This window comes from Biomphalaria glabrata, chromosome 14 (genome assembly GCF_947242115.1).
Source record: "Biomphalaria glabrata chromosome 14, xgBioGlab47.1, whole genome shotgun sequence".
Classification (NCBI taxonomy): Eukaryota; Metazoa; Mollusca; class Gastropoda; family Planorbidae; genus Biomphalaria; species Biomphalaria glabrata.
The window spans coordinates 35,858,394-35,882,755 of record NC_074724.1 but is presented as its reverse complement, the minus strand read 5'-3'; the positions used below and the strand labels follow the sequence as shown (position 1 = coordinate 35,882,755).

Below are 24,362 nucleotides of genomic sequence, written 5' to 3'. Positions count from 1 at the left end.
GGGTCAGTTCCCAATATTTATGAAGTGATATAAATATATTTCAGCTATTTTTTAGCAATTGAGAAGACAACCCTTAACAAAATCTCTGATTAAATATATATTGCATATTGAGTATAGGAGTCTTTTCCACCAGCATGTTTTTGTCACACATAAACAAAGTTAAAAATATCCTTTCATTCATCTTACAACAGGGATGTCCAAAATGAATAAATGTGTAAAAAAAAAATATGAAAGGTAGAAAAAAAAAATGTGCTGCTATAATTATGTCACAGTCTTAGTTGACATTGCATGATCTAAAGTTCACATCATGTTAAGAGTTTAAAAGACACGTGGAATTCCTGATGTAGAAAACAGGAAGTAGAATGAATAAAGTTAGACTTAGAGGTCAGTCAGTCAAGTAAAGCAGACAAGTGAAGTCAAGTTAGAGAAGTCAAGTGTTATTCTTTGGACCGAGTGGTCAAGTATATTTTAGTCCGGGATGGACAGTAGCGACTTAGAAAAGTCTGTAGTAATTTCAGTTAGAAAGTAACTTATGGGCAGTTGTTGCCAGTGGTCTCTTGAGACATGTATTAGTTGATCTATATTTCTACACAGTGTTACCCGCTGAGATGTGGACGTGATTGATTAGTAACTGACATATATTGGATACTTTTGATACCGCTGTTATGCGGATAGGATTGTTATTATTTCTTGACTTGTAGCACTAACAAGGAGTGCACTATTATTATTATTGTAGTAAAATAAACTTCATGTTGTCTGCTGAAACGGACTTGAGTCAGTCGTATAGTTTTGTTAACCATTTACATTTTTGTGGCCAGTATGGGGACCGAACCCACGACATTCGCGTTATCAGCACTTATTTCGTATTGACACATTCTCATACTATGATCACTTTTTGTGTAACACTTGTTACTATTGACTAATATGTACATTACATCTAGCACAAATTAACAACTAGGTCTATTTTATATTGATACATTTCTTGAACTTGATTTTTTTGTGTATACATTTTTTGACACAGCATTTGTCACTATTAATTATTTAGTGCATTGTACCTGATACATATTGATTACAAACTTAACACATTTATTGGCCATCTATTATTTAAATATCAAAGATACATGCAAAGTGAGACATTATTATCTGTATTTTGATAACTAAGCACTCACTACACAGTTAATACTACAGATTGGAATCCTATATATTTGTTGACTTTATACACGTTGAAGATTATTTAATATTTATTGACATTATACACACTTGAAGTCTAAATCTACACCTATCAACAATGTCTACCTATGATCAAATCTTGGAGTTGGCCAGAGAAATGGAATTAAAGGGTGAAAAGAAAAGAGAGTTTATCGAAAGAGAATTGGATGAATTAAAGAAGAAAGAACGTGAAGTAGCGGAACGAGATGAACGAGCGGCAGAAAGAGCGCATCAGAAAGAAATGAAACAAATAGAGAAAGAAATGAAGGCGCAAGAAGAAAAATTAGAGTTAGCTAAACTGGAATCTGCAAAAGTGAATCCGAACATATTATTACCACAGACACAGCAATCCAAACCATACGTCTCGAAGTTCCATAAGTTCAATGAGAATAATGAAACTCTTGAAAACTACATTGTGCAATTTGAGCACATAGCCTCAACGTATGACATGTCTCCTAGAGATATGGCTAAGCACCTACTCGCCAATCTCGCAGGTGAACCGCTTAACATAATAGCCACCCTGACACCTGAACAAAAGACTGACTACAAGGCTGTGAAAAACAGACTCCTCGAACACTTTGGCAAATCCGAGGACCACTACAGGAAACTCTTTCGAGACATCAGACTGCAAAAGAACGGTGATTACAACAGAACTATCTTTGAAATTAAGCAAAATATCTTAAAGTGGCTTGAACTCTCCAACTGTGATATGAAGAAACCAGATGAAATCATTGACATGTTTTTAATTGAGAAGGTGTATTCAAGTACAGCAACAATAAAACCTGCTTTAACTGCGGCATAAAGGGTCACATAAAGAGCCAATGTAGATCAATCAACAGAAGCACTTTCCAGTATTGAAGTGGCACATATTGGGACAATAAATATGACAACGAAAGAAACGCCAGAGCAACCCAAAGCTATAGTCCCAATGATAGAAGAAGGCAATACAACACCAACAACGATAATTACAACTTCCAGAACTATCAAAGAAGACAGCAATACAATACCAACAACTTTCAGAACTATCACAGACAATCCAGACGTGACAGCTACGAATGAAACAGATACAACAGAAATACTTCAAACAGATGACAAAGTAACAGCAACAATAGAATCCATAGACACCCTAGCAGTTATGACAACTCAGCCGCAACTCTTAGAACTAATAGACAGTGTCACAGATGCCATTATAGATTTATTTGTATATTTCACATTTAAAAGCTTGTGTGTAAATAGAAATATAAACCCTTGACTGAGCCTCAGGAATTACCCCACAAATCTAGATCCTGACAGCGCCTCAGGTTTTACCCGAGACGTAATTATGATGTTGCAAATCTATTGGTTGATTTGAAAATAAATAAAGACATTTTTTTAAAAGAGTTAGCGCCAGAGAATTGACGAGAGTAGAAAGAACGGGAGTCGATAAAAGAATTTCCTAGTAGACAGTCGCGTTTTCTAAGAGCTCTGATTAAAGCCTTTGTAATATTAGTTGTGCTTGTTGATCTGTAACTTGTACATAAGCTGTACTTACGTTTTATGTTTAAATAAAGTTCCAGAGTTGTGTTTTAACATGGAATCTTTTATTGTGAATCCTAGATCGTCATTTATTCAACTATTTTAATTCAAGTAAAATCCCCGGCACCACAACACACGTTGTGACAGACAGGAACAAGTAGCGTTCATGAACTCATCAATGTCAAAGCTAAATTTTTATCCTGCATTTGTAAATGGAATGGTTACGAGCTCACTACGAGACAGTGGAGCTTCATGCATAGTAATCAATGCAAAATTTTTGAAGCCAGGCCAGAAACTTAAAGACAAAATCAAGATCACATATGCAAACAAAGAAAAATTTGATATCTGTGAAACGGCAATTGTTCACATTGACTCACCATGGATCACTGGTGAAAGAAAGGTGATAGTTATGGACACACCAGCACAGGACCTCATTATAGGGAATGTAGATGGTGTAAGAGACATTAGTGATAAAGAAATAATGGATTGGCTGGAAAACAAACGTAACCAATTGGGAACATGCCAACCAATGACAACAAACATGTATTATACCGACGCCAAACAGAAAGAAAATATGTATACCCAAGCCTCACAAACTGATTCCCTCAATGAACTCATCAATTCAGAACCAGAGAGAGACACTGAAATAGCGGCAGTGCTAACAAGAGGTCAAATCAAAAGAATGAATAATCAGGCCAGTCATACACACCCCGAAGTACTCAATATCTCAGAAGTCGGTGTAAGTAGAGAGGAACTAATCGAGGCACAACACAAGGATCCTCTGATTCCAATGCGATTAAAAAATAGGAAGAATGGAAAGAACAGCCATGACTGCATTAACGGTGTAGCTGTACGCTGAAGAAATAACACGTGCCTGCATTACTACACTTACCTTTTGGATTATCTTATTGGATTATTTGGATTATACTTATTGGATTATTTACTTAAAGTTACCTTATCCATGGATTATTATTGAACTACTCAAGCTGTATTTGTATTTGACAAGCTACAAGAGAGGATTAATCTACATCAGTCTACAAAAGAAAGTCTGTAAGTTATAATTAAGGATTGAATATATTCATATGATTAATAAAGTACATTGATTTTGCTGTGATATAGCAGTAATTGAAGTTGATTATATATAGAGTTAGTGATTGATAACTCTTGGAACCATATTAAATTGATTTTCATTTTTATATTTGTTACTTTAAAGGGCAGTCGGCGTGGGTCTGTCTTATGTTTTGAGACTGAAGCGGCACAATTTATTTGTTCCGTTCCATTTCACTTCATCTGATAGGGATCTTTAGGGATTTTCTTTTTGTTCTCCTAGTCCTAATAAGGTCCGAGTAGACCAGCCTTGTTCGGTAGGGACTTCTAGATCATTTAGAAACTTTTTGTTTAGTCGTATTTAGTTTTGTTTGTACAATCGTAAGTGTAATTTCTCTTGTATTCATATTGTTGTTTGTGTAAGTCTTGTATTTACATATCTGTGATTCTCCTGTCAAAGTCTTCTATTTATTGATTTCTTTTAAAGCAGACTGTATTGTTATCTATATTGTTTTTGTGTTTGTCATTTATCCTTTAATTTATCTCTTTATTCTCTTACTAATTTAATTTTTTCATTTCATTTTTTGATTTCATTTTCTCACTGCACATAAAACGTGTTACAATCGCATATTTGAAATATTATATATATATATATATGCTACTATTTGAATTAGAGCTTCATTTTTTCAGCTCTTGTACTTAAACTAAACATAGAACAGTACATGCACAATTTTTATTTTACAATAGGATACAACACTATCACTCTAAAATCAGTAATATACCTAAGCAATATTGTGCACATGGGTCAATAACTATAATTGTCACACTATTTTTACATAACACTAGCAATATGAAAGATTATTCAGCCAATTCAAATGTAATTTATTGAATCTATTGATGCCATATTCTACGTAAATGTTGATTGTATTAGTACACATGACACTTCAGAAGGTCATATGTGTTCACATTTTTGCAAATGTGTAAATTATTTTTCATACGAGTCCATTTGAACAGAACTCAATCATATTGGAACCTGAGTAAGTGACACTATTTATTGAACTATATTTTTCATTTTTTCAAATGTACATAATCTTTGTAAATTGTATAGATATGATTGTGACATTGATCTTCACTGATGAATTTATTTTTTCCCACATATCAGTTTTGAAGACTATTTGAGCAAAATTCATGGCTTGAAACTATATATATGATGATATGTAATGCAAACAATGATTTTTTTTCAAAGAATATTGTATTTAATTAGTGAGATCTATTTGAGCATTACTGATGGCTTGAAATATAATTGATACTGTGTAATGCAAAATGATTTTTTGAGGAGAAGATTGTATTTAATGAGAAAATTATTGGAGCATTATTGATGGCTCGTGAATTAATATATTTGATGTGTGATGTAGACACTGATTTTTTGAGGAGAAGATTGTATTTAATATGAGAAATTTATTGGAGCATTATTGATGGCTCGTGAAGTAATATATTTGATGTGTGATGTAGACACTGATTTTTTGAGGAGAAGATTGTATTTAATATGAGAAATTTATTGGAGCATTATTGATGGCTCGTGAAGTAATATATTTGATGTGTGATGTAGACACTGATTTTTTGAGGAGAAGATTGTATTTAATATGAGAAATTTATTGGAGCATTATTGATGGCTCATGAAGTAATATATTTGACGTGTGATGTAAACACTGATTTTTTGAAGAGATTGTATTTCATATGAGAAAAATAATAAAGCACTATTAATGGCTCGAAGTAATATATTTGATGTTACATAATGTGAAAAGCTGATTCATTTTTTTGAGAGAAGATTGTAACTTATACATATGTTAAAGAAACATGAGCTCGCAGTAAGACATATGAGCCAAATGAATATCATGATAATGACCTTCATGCTTTAATATGTTTATGACTTTGATGATTTAAATATGTTCCCCATAAATCATCATTAAAGAATATATTTTCTTGACTTTCATGATTTAGTTGCATTGTCAAAACATTATCATTATTTTCGTACACAAACCATTGAGACAACATAAATATTTAATATTGATATATTTCACTTGCATTGATTTATTTGAAAGAACATTGTCAATATTTTTTCATTTGACCATGTAACCATTGTCAATATTTTTCATTTGATTATGTAACCTGATTGGATAAACTAAGTATATTTGTATACGAGCATTTTTCACGGCTGCTCATTCTGTTGTAAAATTAATATTGAAAGCATTCTATTGATGAATTGAGAATTTACTTTGAAATTTTGTTTAAAAAAACAAAAACAAGACAACTTGCTTTTTCAAATAATGTTGACAACTATGAGTATTGTCTACACAGACAAATATTTTTTCAAATATTGTAAGGTTAAATGAGACCATATATTAGTCTCATCAAAATTTTTGATAGCATGATAAGACATGTGCAAGAGATTATAGCACACATTGTACATTTGTATAGATTATTTTTTCTCTCAAAAGATGTGACTATACACATAATAGTATTATTACTTAAATTTTAAAAGATTTTTACAAAATCTTTTTTTGAGGGAAAGAGCGTAATGTCACAGTCTTAGTTGACATTGCATGATCTAAAGTTCACGTTATGTTAAGAGTTTAAAAGACACGTGGAATTCCTGATGTAGAAAACAGGAAGTAGAATGAATAAAGTTAGACTTAGAGGTCAGTCAGTCAAGTAAAGCAGACAAGTGAAGTCAAGTTAGAGAAGTCAAGTGTTATTCTTTGGACAGAGTGGTCAAGTATATTTTAGTCCGGGATGGACAGTAGCGACTTAGAAAAGTCTGTAGTAATTTCAGTTAGAAAGTAACTTATGGGCAGTTGTTGCCAGTGGTCTCTTGAGACATGCATTAGTTGATCTATATTTCTACACAGTGTTACCCGCTGAGATGAGGACGTGATTGATTAGTAACTGACATATATTGGATACTTTTGATACCGCTGTTATGCAGATAGGATTGTTATTATTTCTTGACTTGTAGCACTAACAAGGAGTGCAGTGCACTATTATTATTATTGTAGTAAAATAAACTTCATGTTGTCTGCTGAAACGGACTTGAGTCAGTCGTATAGTTTTGTTAACCATTTACAAAATAACATCACAATGTGCCTGTACTGAAACTGAAACAGTAGATAATAACTCATCTCATACATTTTTTTGTTTGGAATGTTTTCTTCTGTTCCTTGCACATTTCTAGTTGGCATTGATTCATTCCTTGAATGAAGTCTTTTTTTTTTTCTTCTGTTTCTTCTGCAATCTAGATGTGACCTATAGGAGGGAACAAAAAAATACATAACTTTATATTCAGCTATGGTCTATTTTTATGCTTTAAAGCCTAGATCTTTGCCCTACTGACAGTAGATAGGAACAGTTTTTGAAAAATCCAAATTCTATATTTAAAAAAAAAATATATTTTTACTCTTTTTTTTTTAACTATTGGTTCATTTGAATGAAAATCATATTTATAAAAAAAAAAAAAAAAAAAAAAAATTATGAAAAGAACTAGAATTAATGATGAGACTAAAATGTATGCATGTAAGCAAATTATGAGTCTAATTCATCTCATCAATATATCATAATATGTTTCTATTCTTTGTTAAGAAAGAGTAGCTTCTACCCATGAAGTGGATTTTTATAAAAATATTTCAGCCAAGCATATAGGCACCTTCTTCCTTTTTGAAAGAATAGGAATAACTACATTCCCATTTTTGTGTTCAAAATAGACACAAAGATACAGGCACATTTCTTATTCCATTTACTAGGACAAGTGCTCTTTCTTTCCTAGTGCTAATACAGTATGGAATGAGTTGCCTAAATCTGCCAGAAAAGCCAATACTGAATTTCTATTCCTGGATTTCTTTATGTTTTTTTTTTTTTTAACAAGTTTTGGATGTTCCTTCAGAGTTGATAATCTACATCCTAGTCCAAACCTTGAAGCTACAGTGGAGGGAGCATGATGAAAGGGTCGTCCAAAGAAAAGATAGCTGGACAATGTAAAAAAAATAAACCAGCTTCTCCTTTGATATTCTACTAAGAACAGTTGCTGACCTGGAAAAATAGAGGGATTTGGTTAAGAGAACTGTCACAGCACCCCTATGACAAATGATAATGGACAGATGAGAGAGAAAGAGTCCAAACCTCCCACTTGGCAAAGGGGATAGCAGTGTTGGGATATTAAATCTAGACCATCAGAAGGAGAGTCAAGCACGCATACTGCATGATAAGGCAGCCATACATTGTATACATGTTGAGGTCAAAGTTATATCGTACGACAAAAAAGAACTTATTATTACAACAAAGATACACTATATCCAATGAATAAGGAGGATGGCAGTCATGTGATATGCACTCTGGACTATTGTCTCTGGTTTTAACTCAGCCTACTCTCATACCCCATCATACTGCCGTAGGCCTGGGCTAGGATGTAATTATCTTTAAATCTGAAGGAACACCCCAAACATGTAAAACAAAACAAAGAACTCAACATCATACTTGACAGTTTACAATCTTTGTCACCTTTGTTTGTTTTTTTTTAAACTACAGTACCATTGCTCTTGATGATTAGAAAAACTACTTACTTACTACTAATTACTTACTAAATGTGACTTTAAGAGAATCTTTATCCATGTCAATGTATTCTGATGGTTGTATATCACTGCCGTCCATTTCCTCCTTTTCTCTTTTGATTGCATTTCTTAGTTCGAGAGTAAAGTCATGTTCTATGTCAGACATCACTGGTGACATTACAGTTTGTACATATGACGGCTGAGTGAACAAATCTGTTGCACCTATAAAGTCCATCTCTTTTATCACATTTTGAAAGTCATGCAGTAAGTCTTGTGTATTTCCACAAATTTTTGTAGATTTAGCACTTTTGAACAGCATGGTCTGGGTTGGAAAGAAAATAAATATTAAAAATCTAAGTGGACCTTAAATGAAAAAATGTTCTAACATGAACAGGTAAAAATGATCCATTCTTCTTCTTCTTCTAGCCAGCTTTTTCACTGCTGAGCTGTGAGCTCTTTTGCAGACTGTGCCAAGGAAAAATAGTGTGCTGTTTTCTTCAGTTGTTCAGCACTGCTGTACAGGGTGTTGGTTATGTTGGGCTGTAGTGAAAGTAGGGTCTGCCTAAGGTGGATTAGGAAGGGGCATTCAAAGAGGATATGGTCTACAGTTTCATAAGGGTGGGCGCAGTGTCTACAAAGAGGGAGTTGTGTGGAATTTATTTTGTTCAGATGGTAATTTAATAGAGGAGTGTGTCTTGTTCTTAGTTGGAAAATTGTAGATTGTTCTTTGCCGTGGAGGAAGTTAATACTGTCCAGTTTGTTAGGCATAGTAATTTCTTTGTACATGGCTCTACCTGTGTTTCCTGATGCCCATTGGTTAAGCCACTCCTCTTTGTGATTGTTGACTAACATTGACCTTAGGCTGAGATAGTTAACAGGTCTATCTGGTTGTTCATAGATGATCCTGCCTTTGATAGCTTATCTGCCTTTTCATTTCCCATAATGCCAATGTGTCCAGGGATCCACTGTAGTGTGATATTGATATTTAATATCACCTGATGGATTATCACAATAAGAGTTGTCAACTCTCTTGGGCTGTTTGAGGTGCTGCTGTTAAGTGCTTGCAGAGTGGATTGGGAGTCTGTAAAGACAACAATATCTGATGGTGATTGCACTCCTTCATATAATTTGTTTTCCACTGTCTGTAACGCTATGGTAATTGCTTCAATTTCGGCTTGGAAGTTTGAGCAGTAATCGCCACAGGGTGCACTTATTTCAAAGTGTTTATTTTTGGGGAAGACCAGGAAGGCACCAGACCAGCATTGATGGTGGCTTTGAAGGCCGATCCGTCAGTATATATATGGATGGTGGTTTTTGGATAGCTTTCAATTGTTTCGAGCATGCCTACTTTGAGATCCAGTGGATTTGATTCTTTTATTAGGGTATTATTTAGTAAATGTGTTTTAATGGTTGGTTGTTTGTAGTTAACTCCGGGCGTTATGTTTGAAAATCTCCTAATTTTGTCTCTATTATTGGGTAGGTGGTGTTTTAGGGCTAGTTCGTCAGTAAGTTGGATCAGAGTTCTTTGCTTTTTTTTGGTTGTTTTTCCACCCAGCCTTCACTAAAAATGATCCATAAAATGTATAGAAAAAGTAAAGTTTCCCTTTCAGACCTTGAGATCTAAAGGATGTTTAGGTCATCTGTTTCTTTGGCAGGGTGTCATGTGGCCAGTACAACGAACAACCACTTTTATTTTTCCCTTACTAATGTCAGGTACCTGGTACTCAGCAGTTTGGGTGAACTCAGGGCGCACTTAAAATCCAGAAATTCAAAATCCCAGTCTTCACCGAGATTTGAACCCAGGACCTCAAGCCAAGCGCTAAACCACTCAGCCACAGCGCTCCCATTTATAAAATGTAACAGAACAAATTTCTAATAAAATAATAATAGCTGCATTATTTGGTAGTGTTAATCTCCCACCCCCTTCCCAATGACAACCAGTATATTTTTAGACATATGATGGGCAACAGACTAACAGACATTAGATATATCTAGATCTAAATCTTTAAGTTGACTCAAATTCACTGTATTTTTAGGTATATGTGAATTATCTTCACCAGATATAAATTATATCTAGAATAATCTCGATCTAGACACTAGCTAGATCTAGATCAAAGTCATAACAATTTACGGACTTTCGTGGTTACGTGCGAAATCACTCTTACCCTTACAAAAAAAGTGGATTTTAGGTAAGGAAGGTTCTGGGGAGGTATAGCCAACATGTTAGACTAGTAATTGCTCTAAGACTATAGACTAGATCTAGCACATCTTCAGTCAAAACAATGAGAGGATACAACCATTTCTTCGCTGCAATCACTGCATATAGAGAAATAGTGCCAGGTTTATGCTGGCTTGAGCTAAGGTTGTCTTCGATCTCACTTAAGCACACAAATGGATAAAAGGAGGTGTACTGGTCAGCTCATTAACAGGCAATCATGCAATCAGAATACCTAGACACATGGCTTCTTTTTCACATTTGGAACAAGAAATCATCAAAATTATATTTTTAAAAAATATTGGGTAAAAATTTAGGACACAATTTTTAGGAGAATTCTGGCAAATTTTGTGAGACTTTTTAATGTTTTAGGATATTTTAGACGTGCTACAAACCCTGTTCCAAGGAAATTGATTCGGGCTAACTGGTAAGCCTTGAGGCATCCATTTTGTTGGTAGACTTCCTGGGATAAGGTAACATCTTTTACCATTGACATCTGAAAAAAATACAATTTTCTCTGAATGAAACTGTTAATTTTTGTTTATTTTTTGCTTCATTATTTTTGTTCATGAAGAACATTTTTAAAATGTATTTATACATGAACACTTACAGAGAAAATAGAACAATGAACATATTTAAAAAGCTGACAATGTTTGATTTTGGAACATAACACAGCCTCATTAGCTGTCAACTAACTTTTAATTACTTAACAACAGAATACAACAATACAGCTTTAAAAATATACAGTGGTTTATACATGCACATAAAAACAAAGTTAACTTTATTTTAAATTTAACTTAGTTTTAAAAAACAACAACAAATGACTTTTTACAGGGGACTGTCGGTTGAAAGATGCTTTTCATGGTTTAATCAACACAAGATATAAAGATTCAAAGAATTAAGAATCAACACTTATGACTTTTAAGAGTGAGTCCAAGTTTGTTCTTCAAGGTGTGAAGTGTCCTGGCTAGAATCTTGTCTGTTGTGTCAATCTATACTTCACTTAACTAGTCTAAACTAACCAAGGGACATTACGATGACCAATGATATACTTGATAAGACTTCTGAATACTTCAACTGATGTATTTATATACAATTGGGGATGTTCGTCTTGTCTCCCCATCCATCGTTTACTTATGTTTCTATCACTATTCAACCTTCTCTAAGCTCTGGCCATCTTCTTCTCCAAGTACTCCTATTCTGTTACGTCATTCATCAGCCTGACTCTGTCACTACTTTTACTGTTGCTTAAAACAATGCACACTATATTTATTTACAAAACTAACATAATCTCAAAACTAAACTAGGTCACTACAGAATTCAATAGTGTTGGTGTCTTAGGATAGGAGACAAAGAGGATGGCTGACAGCAAAGAAACAAGGCAGAAAAACCAGTCTCCATTTTTGACAGTTAAGGAAAGCTTTATTTATGCTAGTCATAATAACATTTAATAGCATTCCCTTTATCGTCCAGAAAGAACTGCCCCTCAGAGATGTGAAATCAGTTTCAGAAACACTGTTCAATACAATAATAATTTCAAGGAATCCATGATAGAAAAGAATAGGCATTTTTTCAATCCAGAATTCATTTATTTGCAGGTTTCAAAATTTAATTGGGACATGATCTGCACTTCTATGAGCTCTATGATGTATTTTTTTTACAACATATTTTAAAGAATAGTTATGCTTAGTACTCAACATTAACTTGTAATAATGAAATTATCCCTAGGCCAAGAATTGGAAAAATGAAATATAAATGGAATATTGCATTATACGGTATTTGAATTTGATTAAAAAAATAATTTCAAAAAATTTCAAATACAGATGTTTCATCAAAATGTTTTAGCAGCATAACTGTAACAATTTTGAAAACAACATTCTTGTGTGGTAGATTGAGCTCCTCAAGATATCTTTGCACCTCATTAGCTTGGGCATGACTGGTGTAAATCGTCTTCCTGACAGTACAGTTCATTCAAAATCCAATACTTTTGAGTTATGTCTTACCATGAAAGTTTGCAGGGAATTGTTTATGCCAACACTTTTGGAAGAACTAGTATTTTTACAAGCTAATATTGGCTCATTCAATAAATCACATATACTTCTTATCATATATATATATATATATATATATATATATATATATATATATATATATATATATATATATATATATATATATATATATATATATATATATATATATATATATATATATATATATATATATATATAACAGACGTTACTTTAAAAAAGAAGATAATTATGTTCTATGCATTTCATGTGTCAATAATTTGTTTGTTTTCCTGGCTGATTCAGGCAACCCATTCCATACTCTAATGGCACTAGGGAAGAAGGAGCACTTGTATGAAATGGAATAACAAATGTGCCTCTATCCTCGTGTCTTTCTGAGTATTTTATTAGGTTTTGTTTTTCTATTTGTAAGTTATGACTTAGTGTTGTATGTTGTATAGCTACTTTACTTTTTATTCTTCTGTCCTGAAGTGCCTCTAAGTTTAGCGATTTTACTAGTGGTGTTACTTTAATCAAATAGGATTTGTTTGTTATATAACAGAGGATATACCAAATTGTTTACAAAGATATGCACTATCAATTCTCCTCATGTTCTTCTAATTCAATTCAATTTCGTATGTTTCAAAATGTATTTGAATGATTTTAGATTTTAAAAAAAGTAATGAATAAATAATAATAATAAATTAAATAATAATTTTTCTAGTAATCTTTTAATAAAAAAATCTACCTTAAGTATTTGAATTTGAAGTAGAAAAAAACAAAGATTGAAACATAAACCTAGATCATCAAGATGTAAAAGGCTCAAATATAAAGATTATCATTAACTTCAGAAATATTAACCTAAATTATAAAATCATTAACTTCTAAAAGATGGAAACCTAAATCTAGATGGAGATAGTCTCTAGATCATTTTATTTTAGAGATGTAGCCATATTATGCCAATGGCTTATTTTATCTCTTTTAGTGAATTTGAATAAACTCAATCAACATCTACAAAGAAAGCTATTAGTAAAACCTAAATAGAAGCAAGAAATCAAATTACAAATTCTAATTATTTTATTGATGAACATATTCAACTTCAACTTACTTGTATGGTTTACAAAGCAACTCTCTTTAAAGTGGCGAGAGCATATGGTGGCAGCATCAGGGTTGAAACTCAAATCAACACGGTTGATTGCAGCTATAAGTGCACTTCGCCATCTATCATTTACTCCTTTCTTGGGTAATTTGTGGAAAGAAAGACCTCTACATTTTGATCTTTGAGCACTACAGCCAAAAATAGCACAATTGGAACCTCCTGGCATGTATAGCAGTAGAGTTTTGGACTTTATCTAGAAAAGAATACAAGAATAAACCCATTATTCGAAATGCAGTCCCAAGAAATAAACTGAACTAAGTATCTAAATCTACTTATTTTTCATCTATTTTTCAAGATGATTTGATTACCATCATCATGAAATAAAGCATAAAGGGTTCATTAAAAGAATATTTTACAAATAAGAAAAGAACATAAAACTAAAATTAGATCTTGGTTAGACCAATATTAGAGATCAGATGTAGCCATACTAAGGTGAATGTGCTAAAAGTGGCCAACGCAACAGCTGGATTACAACGAAGTGGTGAGCTATACCCCAGAAAAAATACAAGAAAAACAATATAACAATGCCTGCTCATAGAAAAGAGGCCAAATTCAAATAAAAGTTAGTGGAAGGCTTCTTCTAGAAGTTAGTGGAAGGCCTCTTCTAGAAGTTAGTGGAAGGCTTCTTCTAGAAGTTAGTGAAAGACAACTTCATCTCTTCATGACAACGGAAAAGGTCAGGGGTAGATGATACATTGATAGTACTAACGAATGATAGAAAACAAAGATTTACTGCTGCAGGAGTGAATGACTGTATAGAAAATAAACATGCCTAGATGTAACCCTGCCAGACCAAGTAAAACAAAGGATGTTTGGGCCATGAGCCTTCATCATCTACAAAACCAAAAATGACAAACAATTAACACAAAATAGGCTTAAGTGAACTTATCTGTTATCTATCTATATGGTTCTCTATCAAGGCAGAAAAGAAATGAGCTACGCTGGTGAAAAAGCGCAGGAAAACGGAAGGGGGCGAGATGTCAGGCAAAGATGAATGGGAAAAGGTGGTACCTAGTGTTAGTGCCCATAGCATATATATATATTAAATAAAAGTGTGTTGGTTGTTAATCCCGTGAGGTTGGAGGGTGCCTGATGTGTTTGTCTTTTTTTGTTTGTTTTTTACCTGATGAAGGCCTCATGGCCCAAACACGTCCTTTGTTTTACTTGTTCCGACAGGGTTACACTATAAGTATAATATCATATAGTTGATATAGATCTATCATCTATGCATGTTTATTTTCTAATGATAGAGATGAGTAGATAGTCTCAGACTCGGATACTGAGTAACTCAGACTGAGATAATCATAATTTAAATAATTAGATTCTAGATTAGGTCTAGATAAAATCTGGTCTAGACTAGTCTAGAGACTAGAGTAGAAGTTCAAGTTGAAGTTCAAGTTGCCTTAGTTGGTCAGGCGCATCTGAACAGTGAATTGGATGCATGGAAAACAAAAAGTCCCGGGTTCAAACCCTGACCGTTCCCATCCCCCATCATCCTGATGGAGCCATTGGAGGTTTGGACACTTTGGACTAGTCACTAGAATTAGATAAGTACTAGATGAGTAGATCTAGTTATGTCTAGTACTAGTAGATAATGATGATTATCTAGACTAGGATTTTTATTTTTTTAACTAGGCAGTAAACAAACTTAAAACTATGATTATCATTTAAATCATTATGATTATCATTATAAATCATTATTATGATCTCTGAACTGAAGTCTAACAGTAACATCAAACATCTCACATGTGACATGTAGATCTAATATTATTAATTATAATTAATATGTAACATGTAAAACATTTAAAACACACGTAACTGTCGTAACAAACATCTAGACAACTACTGAACTAGACTGTAGATCTACAGTTAATTAAATTTACCGTTATGCTGCCTAGAGTCTAGTCATCCAGCTATTACCTAGTCTAGATCTGTTACAATGTTACGAATGTAGATCTAGTATCTAGATATAGACTCTTGATCTATCGATCTCTATAGATCTAGTTAACAATCTAGACTCTAGTTCTAGATATTAGTGTGAAAAAGTAGCTCTCTCCGTTTTACAGGTCAATAAGTTGATAGCAGTCTATTGAAACGTTTGCTTCCATATAGAGGCTTTTGCTATTCCTACTACAAGAAGTTTATATCTAGATCAAAGACTGTCTAAATCGTGATTAGATCTATTTCGTTATGGATTATGGATCAATAATAATAATACGGTTACATGTACCTTCAGTGAAGTCCAGTAGGGCGTCGGCGCCGTAGGCGCCATTATCCCGTTGATGGTTAGAAAGGCTTTTATCCAACCACCAGGCCTGGACATGGGGCTCTTCACCCATGTCCTGTCTGAGGGCTCCCAACGGTAGACGGCCATATCGGTTGAATGGGCCAGACCGGGCCGTGCCGTGTACACAGCGCACCGTCCTCGCTCTCTTACCACTCGCTATAAGTGGTCGAGAACAGTGCTAACTGCGGGGAACTTGTCTCATATTCCTATACTGTTACCGCCACAAATCCGTGCGAAAGTCGCTCCTGGTACTGATGACGACCCCCTTGTGTAACGGCGTGGCGGACTTTTTGGACTGGGTTCCGTGCGTTTTTTCCATCCCAACCCCGAGTGAGAGAAAAAAAAAAACAAAAGCTCACCCAGGGAAGCCCGGCCGGGCCTGGTTCGCTACTCGTACTTAGCCTATCTAGTTTCCACCCACTAGACGTATCCACCGGAGGGCCACGCTGAGGCGACGGGTAGCTGGAATTCCTCCGGGGTTACCTGTACCAGACAGATCCTCCTTTTTTTTTTAGATCGTTCTTCGTGCATTGGCCTAAATAAAGTAAAGTGTGACGTAATTTTTAAAACTTATTTTTGAAGAAACATCTGTAATTTATAGGACACAAGAAATATTAGGTTTTCACGCCTGTGGAGTGCCCCCCCCCCCCCCAAAAAAAAAAAAAAATTCTTTATTAAAAGACATGAAGCAGACACTGGCCCCCATTATCCAACTATATAAACCCTGCCCGCTCCCATCCCCCGTCGTCCTGCGGGAGGTTCGGACTAGGAAGTAAAGTATCTTCAACTCTGAAGAAACATGAAGAATCCGAAACATGTAAAACAAACATTTTATATAAGAAAAACTATAAGGAAACCACCGTGCAGTTCATCTCAGTCAATTTTTGATGTTGACATCGCTTTCTTTGCCTGCCTCTTCTTTTTCCTGGTACTATTCCCTGCAGGTCTTTGCAAACCACAAGGACCTTGTGATATGGCCATAAAGTTATGAGTTTGCAATTTGTTTACTGTGGTTAGAAGGGCCCAATTGCTGTTGAGATCCTGTTTCTAATTTTGTTTGTGATGTGGTCTTAGTATGAAGGTCAGAAAATCTAAATAAATTACGTGCTGGATTTCCAGAAAAGTTTCAAGTTGGGACCTTGATATTTGCCAAGAAAAGGCAGACAAATTGTAGCAACACAATAACAACTTTCTGACATGTCACTTTATTAGAAATATCAATCGGTTATTTAGAAATATATATAGAAGTCAGCATTACATACAAGATATGATTTTTTACTGTAAAAGAAAAAAAAAAATGAAATGTTGACCTAAGTACCAGTACTCTAATAAATATCTTAACAATAACAATTTTATTTATTCAATATATTCCTCTATGTATATGACTTAACATCTAGAGCTTTGTCAGAAGAAAGAGAAAGAACCAATTATATAAAGAAACAAAAAAAAAAAAAAACAAAGGAAACAACTGTATGGAAAATTGTATTTTGAGGACAGTCACAGCTACTTCATTACTTTTAACATATGAATACTTCTATTGGGGGTACAAATCTATACAATTTGGGATAATAATTTGACTATGTAAAAAAAAAAAATATGATTTGACAATACAGATTTATACAAAATTAAAAACTAACACAGTCTAATAAAAACATACATTTTCTAATCATGTATACAAATAACTATAAAAAAAAAAAGGAAACAAGTAATCAAATAAAAAAAAAGAAAATTAAATCATATCTTACAATAGGAAAAAAAAAAAATGAGTATATGTTATTTTTTTTTGTTTTATCAATATTACTTTTTGGCGTTCTCTATATATTACAATTTGGTTCTTAAAAAATAAAAATCATTAAATCCGTTAAAATTATAACCAAGAGATAAAATTGAAAGTGGAATATAAATAAAACTCTTAACCAAACAAACATTTAACAATTGTTTATTAAATAAAAAAAAAATTAAACACTAAAACGGTTGTGTATTAAAAACTTTGAACAATAAAAGTGGTAAATCATTTTCATTGCTCCCATTTCACAACTGAAGTCTACGATATAGGTAGGAGCTAAGAGTCGACACAATGAACTACCAAATATTATATTGTAAAAGTACACAGTGGATTCTTTAAGTCTGTATAATATATGACTCATACATCAATGAGAAATTCTTAAAACAAAGGTATTTTAATATTTTTGATTCATGAATATATAAATATATACAATTTAAATTGGCAAATCCTATATCATTTGAGATGAAACAATTTTAAAAATTTGAAACATCTTTTATGAAATATTATATAAATGACATCTATTTATGTCACTAGCTATTATTTATGATTTGAATAACCATAATCATACTAAAAAAAAACAACAGACACACACTCCTGTTTAGTGTAGGCATAATCACTTTCTCTTTTGATGTAAAGTTTGGTGTAATGCACAAATTGTAAGACAAATTTCCTTACGGATAATAAAGATTATTATTATTATTATTATTTATAAGACAGCATCTAGCTCATATTTAAGTATTTATATGTGACGTACATCAAGATCATCCATCTGATGGAATCTTCTCAGTAATGTCCCCACAACACAAATACTTTTCTATGTCAATTTACACACCACCCTCCAGGATATTATAGCCTTTTACATCATTTCTTCAACTTATATTTAGTTTCCAGTTAAAAGAATAACTATTGGATGATTTTTTGTTTTATTAATGGAAGGGCAAACCATCTCCACCTAACTTGTTTCAGTTTGATAAGGACAGTCTTAGACACTAGTACACATTCCTACTTCTATTAGGGCACCCAACAATCTCAGGGGATTTTGATGGAATATACTTTAGTGATACATTTTCAATTCATTCTATATTACACAGAAATAAATAGTGAAATATTAAAAGACTTTGTGGTCTAACAGTTTAGTGGCTAGGGAAATTGTTTTTACATTTTTTTTAACAATTTTAAAGTAGTTATAAATCCATTTCTTTGACATTAATAAATCAACTTTTTAAACATTTAGCACAAGATGGGAGGAACAAATAGGTAAAAAGTAGGTTTTAATTTATTCCCCCCCCCCCCCCCCCCCCCCCAAATTTAATTAAAACATACTAATTTAAAAGAAGATGATTTTTTAACATAATACAAATTGTGACTTGAAGGATTGTCTTCCTTGATTGAGAGAGCCACAGAAAAGTATTATTATGCATGTTATGTTCTAGTATACATCTGCCAATTATATGAGGTTGAGGAGTCTTTGAATAGCAGCTTCATCATCAGTTTTTGAAGTTTAAAAAAAAGTGTCATATGAAACCCACACCAATCTATTCAGACTAAAACCAGTCTTACATAGAGCTTACCAATTCTTTCTTAATATAAGAAATATTAGAATGGATGTTGATGCTTGGTATTTCTAGGACAGTGTATGCTTTTAAGTTAAATTAATGAATTTTAAAGGATAATGAACAATTCTTTAATTAAATGTCATGTCAGATTTATCATTAAGTTGGCATTTTACTAATTTTAACAATTAACTTTTTGTAATCAAAGTTTTGGTTATTTATATGATATTCAACTCAGATAAAATGAAAGTAAAACTATTATATTGGACTTTTCTTTCCCCCTGTTTGTTACCAAAAGAGTGGCAGGTCTACTCATAATAAACATGATAAAGTGCACACAATGATAAATGCAATAATATAGTGATGTCAATAATCATGGTCTTAATGTACAATGCTGAACAGTTTTTCATCAATATCAGCTCTGTTACAAAATGAATCAGCAGACCATACCATACACATTTAGTACTATTTCCTACTTGACGAGTAAAGAATACAGCAGGTCTGTTTTTTACAACTAAAAGTGTTATTGAAGGATGAAGAATGCAACTGGCCAGTTTGAATGCCTTGATGACAAGAGCGCAAAGCTTAGCTAAGTAGGCAAATTACTAATTTTGACTTACAAAGTGGGTACCACTAACTACACATCATGTGGTTTGTCCATCATAAATTCCATGAAACTCCAGTGAGAGGATATGGCAAGCATTGTCTTTTAAAATGTAGAGATGCCATTTAGCAGGTCTTTCAAAGTGACATTATAAAACCAATACAAGATTGGGACCTTAAATATTTTGTTTCAAAACCAAAACATTTGTGTGCATTTGTGTACATCATACAAGCTACCTAGATGTGGCGTAAGGTCAACTCAAGATGAATATTAACTTCGATAGTCCACTACCAAGTGGTCAGACTGAGTGTAAATTGTCTGAAAAGGTAGAATGGAAGAGCACTACTTTGCCTTACTGGAGCCTGGCTCAGTACTTTTGGGAGCCAGTTCCGCAGCCCTGACGCCTTCGGAGCCCGAGTCGTAAAGTCTGAGTCTGTACCATTGTTGGTCAGACGAGCTCGAAGTCGCCTTGGGTTTTTCTCCTTCACCTGTGTGACACAACATGTGAGTTTTTAAATATGAAGAGGTTGAGTATGATTTCTGACATACATGACATTGGAAAGGTTTTTCTTCAGAGTGAACCAGTTGATGCTTTTTCAAATAGGAAGAAGTGGAATATACTTTTAGACATACAGGACACTGGAATGGTTTCTCCCCAGTGTGCTCTCTCTGATGTTTTTTCAGAAAATACATTGAAGAAAATACTTTTTCGCATATTTGGCATTTATATAGTTTTTCAGTCGTGTGATCCAACTGGTGGAGTTTCAAATTATAAGCAGTCGAATACACTTTATTACACGTTTGACATTTGAATGGTCTTTCACTGGTGTGATCCAATTGGTGAATTTTCAAAAAATAGGAGGTGGGAAATGCTTCCTGACAAAGATGACATTTGAAAGGTTTCGGAGCTTGATTCATCTCAATGTTTACTATAGACTCCACTATTGCGTCATTGGAATGACTCTGTTCCGTGGCTGTGTTTCTCACATACTTTTTCACTGAAGATTTTCTTTTCTCTTGTTTAATGAATATCTGCAAAAATTGAAAAAAAATTATTTAATCATAATAAAATAAACCAAGGGCTAAAGTAAGGTAATTTATTATTTTATTAATGGATTTCCAAGCATTAGCTTCCATCCTAAAAAAAAAAAGTAATTATTATAAAAGTCAAATAAAAAAATAAATAAATAAAACCAAGAAACTGAATCAATGGCTGTGACTAATTAAAAAATGGAAAAGTAGTGCTTCTACAGTACAACAAACAGAGTCAGCAGCCAGTTAGTAAAAATAAACTAATGAGCAAATTGGACTACAAAAAAAAATATGGCTCTATCTTTTGTTTTGTGGATTAAATCAAATCTGAGGTTCAAGTATTTTATTAATTAATTTCTAAGTATTAGCCTCCTTCCTAAAAAAAAAAGTAATTATCATAAAAGTCAAATTAAAAAAAAAACAGAAACTAAATCACTGGCTGTGACTAATTAAACAATGGAAAAATAGTGCTTCTACAGTACAATTGACACCAGTCAGTAGCCAGTTAGTAAAAAAAAAAGAAAAGAAAGAGCGAACTGGACTACAAAAAAAAATCAAGCTCCCTATCTTTTGTTATGTGAATAATATCAAACCTGAGGTTCATCGCCAAAGGTCCCATCAGAAGTCTGAACAATTTCAATGTTTTCTTGCGGCTGTGCGAACATCTCTTCCAACTTCTCATCTTTAATAAGTATGCATTTTTTTAGTTCATAAAAAGAAGAGTTATCTCCCACCGGTGACATGGAGAACTTTTGAGCATCTTCATCGGATGCCTGTGTTAACAAAATTGTGTCACCCAATTCTGCCTTTTCATTTTTTACTAAATTCCTTAAATCTAGAATAAATTCTTCTCCAGTGCCAGCCATAAGTGGCAGTTTATCAAGTTCTTTTAAACCTTCTACCAGGATATACCTAATAAGTCTGCAATGAAACAACAACAAAAATTATTAAATCTTGCACCAGGACACACACACAAATTATAAGACATTCTGTGAAAAAATTAAAAAAGAAATACAAAATGCAATAATTTTTATTTTAAGCAATATTTTACACAATATATACATATAGTCAAGGAAAAAGTAGAATAATTATTATTAAGGAAACCTGAAAGAAAAGATTTATCATTCAGCATCACCATTCAGGAGGTGCGGTGGCTGAGCAGTAAAGCCCTTGGCTTCCCAACTGGGGTCTCAGGTTCAAATCCTGGTGAAGACTGGGATTTTAAATTTCAGGATCTTTGGGCGCCTCTACGTCCACCCAGCGCTAATGGGTACCTGACATCAGTTGGGGAAAAGTAAATGGTTGTTATGGTGGCCACATGATACCCTCGTTAACCATATGCCATAGAAACAGATGATCTTTACATCATCTGCCCTATAGACCACAAGGTCTAAAAGGGACATTTTCGTTTTTCTATCAACTTTCAACTTACTGAGAAAGAAATATTGCCAGTTGGGTTTGCTTGTCTAAGATGTCAAATAATCTATAAAATAAAAGTCTACATTGTACATATTTCAATAGAAAATGTTTTGTTGATGTTTATATTGGTATATTTACTGATATGTTTGTCTTGTAGAGAAATTGTTCAGAGAAATGCACACATTTTAAACAAAACCTACTTTGAGATAACTACGATTTTAATTATTATTGATTTAATGATAAAAGTTATGATATACATATTTATACATATGAATTGTGAGAAATTGATATTGTTTAGGATTCAATATTGTTTAGTGACAGTATTAGTCCAGAAGACTTATTTAGTAAATATATATGTAGATCTAGATGATAAAATATGATTTTTCTATCATCTTTATCTTTTGTACATCCTCTAATGGGAAAAGGAAAGAAGGTTAACTTTTATGTATTTGTCCTAGCTTTTTTTCACTAGTATTTATCATATTCATAGAATTAGATTCTCATATTCTAATTCCATAAAATATGTCTTTCAGTCATTTTATTTTTGCATATTATTGTTTTAAATTTTAAAATCTAGTCTACTGTCCTTAAGTGATTTTATTTTTTATCAATACCATTCCATTTATAATACTGAGTAATGATAACCCTATAAGCAGTGTAGGTCGACTAGTGTAGGAAACCAAAAATTCTCGACCTGTATCAGTCAGTGTATGGTGTTGGTGACATGCATGCACTACGTATTAGTAATTATTAATTAGTATTACCTAGTATTAGTTTACTATAACAGGGTTTCTGTCCAGGGCTTTAGGCTAGGCTACTTTACAGTACTTTACTTTAGCGAGAGAGGATTTGAGCCTCTCAAGCCTCACTCAAACAGAGTTTTATGATGATGACTGATGATGAATCAAATGAATGATTATATGATTGACAATACTTTAATAGTTAGAATCAAAGAATAAAAAGAATCTAAATGTAATAGTAATAACTAATGTGACATGTCTAATTCTAATAAGTTAAAGTTAAATGATAATGATATAATGCAGATAATCTAACCAATTTTTGTTTTAATGTTACTTAATCACAAATGTAGTATAGATCTAGATCTACCAGATCTCCAACAAGACTTTCTGGATTTAGAATAAATATAAATCTAGCGATAGATCTTCTAAATGCAAGATAGATATCTAGATCTAGAATAGATCTAACATTAAGTATTAATAGAAATTTTCATATGAACTCGAATTTTTTTAATAACCTGTCTAAAAGCTAGAGCAGGAAAACGGGAAGTAGACTTAGATTGAGATGAAAAATACCCAGAATAAAGTTTTAAAGGCACCTAGAAAATACCCAGATAAGCAACGTTTACCAAGTAATAGTATGTATCCAGAGTGTAGCACTGGGTGCTGGAAACTGCCTTAGCCGCCTTGGGTCGCCAGCTCCTGATTTTTCCTCAGGGTTGACTCCTGAAGCCTTTCGAATGATTGGGTATAGCTGCAAGGCAACAGAACCTGCGACGCCGCTGACCCCAAACTGTATCGGCACTGCCGTTCCTTTGGATACATCAGCTGCGTGGAGTGGGGGGAACTGAGGTATGGGCGACATCGTTCGGACCACAGCTATTGCCCAGGCATTCATCTCATTTCCATGAGATGATCTATAGTCGCTTCGCGACTGAAGGAGGCCAGAGAGAGAGAGAGAGAGAGAGAGAGAGAGAGAGAGTAGGCAGTAAGATAGCACAAAAAATCATTCACTCTAGATCTAGATTCTAGTTGACCCGGGTACGCTGTTCTGCCTCGTCGTGGCACCCGGGTGGAAACGGTTACTTGAGGGGGTAACTAGGCTAAATGAATGGCGAAACATAACTCCCGTTGGGATGCCCACGGGTAGACCACTCAATGAGTCCACTCATTGCACGGGCGGAGTTGC

General features: G+C 33.5%; 2 protein-coding genes across 6 annotated transcripts; both read right to left on the bottom strand.

Annotated features, from left to right (window-relative positions):
• Nucleotides 1-5,107: 5,107 nt before the first annotated feature.
• Nucleotides 5,108-15,785, bottom strand: LOC106062658 (uncharacterized). Its single transcript, XM_056010967.1, has 5 exons — nucleotides 15,639-15,785; nucleotides 13,705-13,948; nucleotides 10,983-11,083; nucleotides 8,403-8,694; nucleotides 5,108-7,074 (listed from the first exon to the last, which is right to left on the bottom strand). Exons 2-5 carry the CDS (start codon nucleotides 13,919-13,921, stop codon nucleotides 7,064-7,066), a joined length of 621 nt encoding a protein of 206 aa, XP_055866942.1. The 5' UTR covers nucleotides 13,922-13,948; nucleotides 15,639-15,785; the 3' UTR covers nucleotides 5,108-7,063.
• Nucleotides 15,786-19,125: 3,340 nt separating this feature from the next.
• LOC106072506 (zinc finger protein 568-like) lies at nucleotides 19,126-23,712 on the bottom strand. Of its 5 annotated transcripts, XM_013232887.2 has the most exons (4): nucleotides 23,490-23,712; nucleotides 23,201-23,329; nucleotides 21,611-21,938; nucleotides 19,126-21,017 (listed from the first exon to the last, which is right to left on the bottom strand). In XM_013232887.2, exons 3-4 carry the CDS (start codon nucleotides 21,881-21,883, stop codon nucleotides 20,328-20,330), a joined length of 963 nt encoding a protein of 320 aa, XP_013088341.1. In that variant the 5' UTR covers nucleotides 21,884-21,938; nucleotides 23,201-23,329; nucleotides 23,490-23,712; the 3' UTR covers nucleotides 19,126-20,327. The 5 variants fall into 5 exon arrangements, with proteins under 5 accessions (XP_013088341.1, XP_013088340.1, XP_055867274.1 ...); XM_013232886.2 differs by lacking the exon at nucleotides 23,201-23,329; XM_056011299.1 differs by lacking the exon at nucleotides 23,201-23,329 and having other exon boundaries at nucleotides 23,511-23,712.
• Nucleotides 23,713-24,362: the final 650 nt, after the last annotated feature.